Here is a 2,284-nt window from a genome sequence, read left to right on the forward strand (position 1 = left end):
AATTGTGGATCATCAGAGCCTCCTTTATTTGGATGATTGCGTAAAGAAGTGTTCCTTAGTAGTGCTAGAAAGTCTTAATAAGCATAACTAAAGGCCATTAAATGAAGGACGGGAACATTGCTATCTTTTTCCATGACGCAATCTAGACGATATTGATCAAACTAAAGAGAGCACAAGAAGGGAAATAAAGTTTATGTGATCAAACTGGTTGGTTCCATACAATCTTTCTTATTATTCAAATCCGATCCTCAGAAAAATGCCCCAATTCGTTTAAAAGGCAGTGACATAAACAGGAGATTCCAAGTTCCATTCTTGACATCAAAATAGGAGAATTATGCCATTGGTCATAATTTATTAGAAACCATTTCACACCAGAAACAACGTTAAAAAGAACAGGCAAACATAGCAAAGAATTGCCATCCTAACAGCTGTTGCCTCCGCTGCTAACACTCTCTGATGGAGATGGCAACAATGGAGTCCCGTTATTCTTGGGAAGTTTCGCCAGCGTCGGTTTTTGAGCACCTCCCTCCTCGGATTTCCCAAACAATTGTTTCCTCAGGACTTCATGTATGTGCCCAAATAACTCCTTCTTCAATGCCTCAAACGCCAAGTCCAGTCTCTCTATCTGTTCCATTGCATTCTTATTATACATAAATAGCCCATAGTACAAATCAAAGCTATCACTTGAAGTATTTTCCACCAAATCCAACAAGGTTTCGTAGCCTCTAGTGTTAATCGGAGTATCTTCCAGCTCCAACTTTTCAAGAATTCTCCCCATTGTATGGGTAATAAACTGCGATCCGGCAGCATACCTATCGTGCTTCGAGCACGACATCTCCTCCATTCTGCAACCTTCTTTCTTGAAAATATCCAAGAAATTATCAACCCTTCTTAATCTAGAATCTTCATCCCCAATTCTCACTTTATCATACACAAATGGCAGATCCTGCCAGCTGTATTTCCCACTTTCGGGGCCAAACATGGGGTGTGTGCAGAGTATATCGAAGTGGGTGGGGAGAACCTGGAGGAAAATGTTCTTGGGAAATTCTTTGACAGACAAAACATCTACAAACAGAGTATTCCTCCGAAGCCGCTGCAGGGGTAACGATTTGAGCACTTGCTCCGTCGAAAGTATGGAAGTACACATGAGTATCACATCAGGGTGATTCTCGCAGAGATCGTGCACATCGGAGAAGTAAACTGCGCCCATCGATTGCGCGATAGAGAAGTAATTGGATCGAGAAAAGGCGTAGACCGTGTGCCCCTGCCGAATGAACGCCTTCGCCAGGAATTGCCCGAAGTTGCCGAACCCGACTATCGCAATTCTGAGCTTGGTTGACTGGGTGAATCGGTGGTTGAGTTGGGCTTCGTAGTCGTACGGCTGGGCGGCATCGATTGCCCGGACTGTAAGACATCGGGTGCAGCGGCGGGAATGGTGGCTCTGGGGAGGCGACGACAACTGTCTTTTTTGGTGGCGGAGAGGTTGAAGGGAGGACAGGGCGGCGGAAGTGGCTGCGGCGGCGGCAGGGTTGACTGCGGAAATCGAAATCATTTCTGCTGGAAATGCTCAGTCTGGAAATGCTCAGTCGATGAATCAATCAATGGATCAATTAACGAAAGGAAAATGCATCGATTCAACGAAGAAGGGTGGGATATACATATATATATATGTAAATGTGTGTGTAGGTGAATTTATGAGTTAGTGGTGGTTGGGAAATGATTTGATTTTTATTTTTATATTGGAAGTGATGATTTGGTTTGATTCATATAATAGTAAGGTGGACGGTGGTGAAGAGGTATTAGTAATAGAATAATTATTAATCGAATTCATCTCACAAGTATAAATTCATAAAATCATCTCATAATTATCTGTATTTTTTTATATGATTAGAAATTATACACTTACAATTTATGTCTATAATATATTTAGTAAGACTATATATATATATATATATAATATTTATCATGGAAAAAGAAATTTTATGAAAGAATTTTTATCTTATCTTAATTAAATGGGTTCTTTTAATATAATAAAAAATATTTAAAATAAGTAATGTATTTATAATAGAAATAGATGGAGAACAAATAAAGAAAAATAATATGTATGAATGAAAATTATATGAGACAAATACAAAAGAGAATACAAACTTCATATTTGAGACGATGAAAGCTAATAAATCAAACTTGACTAGGTTTCTTGTGATATAGTCTCACGAATCTTTATCTATGAGACATGTCAACCCTACAGATATTCACAATAAAAAATAATATTTTTTATTGATAA

The 2,284-nt window shown here is 38.7% G+C and overlaps 1 protein-coding gene across 1 annotated transcript; it reads right to left on the bottom strand.

Moving 5' to 3' along the window:
• Window positions 1-253: 253 nt before the first annotated feature.
• Window positions 254-1,693, bottom strand: LOC142505745 (arogenate dehydrogenase 2, chloroplastic-like). The gene has a single exon (XM_075618846.1). The coding sequence runs from the start codon at window positions 1,550-1,552 to the stop codon at window positions 422-424; it is 1,131 nt and encodes a 376-aa protein (XP_075474961.1). The 5' UTR covers window positions 1,553-1,693; the 3' UTR covers window positions 254-421.
• Between the last annotated feature and the right edge of the window lie 591 nt (window positions 1,694-2,284).

The sequence above is a fragment of the Primulina tabacum genome, chromosome 10 (assembly GCF_025594145.1).
Source record: "Primulina tabacum isolate GXHZ01 chromosome 10, ASM2559414v2, whole genome shotgun sequence".
NCBI classification, from domain to species: domain Eukaryota; kingdom Viridiplantae; phylum Streptophyta; class Magnoliopsida; order Lamiales; family Gesneriaceae; genus Primulina; species Primulina tabacum.

Coding starts and splice junctions, on each gene's coding strand:
- LOC142505745 (XM_075618846.1), bottom strand. CDS start 1,552: ATGATTTCGATTTCCGCAGTCAACCCTGCCGCCGCCGCAGCCACTTCC.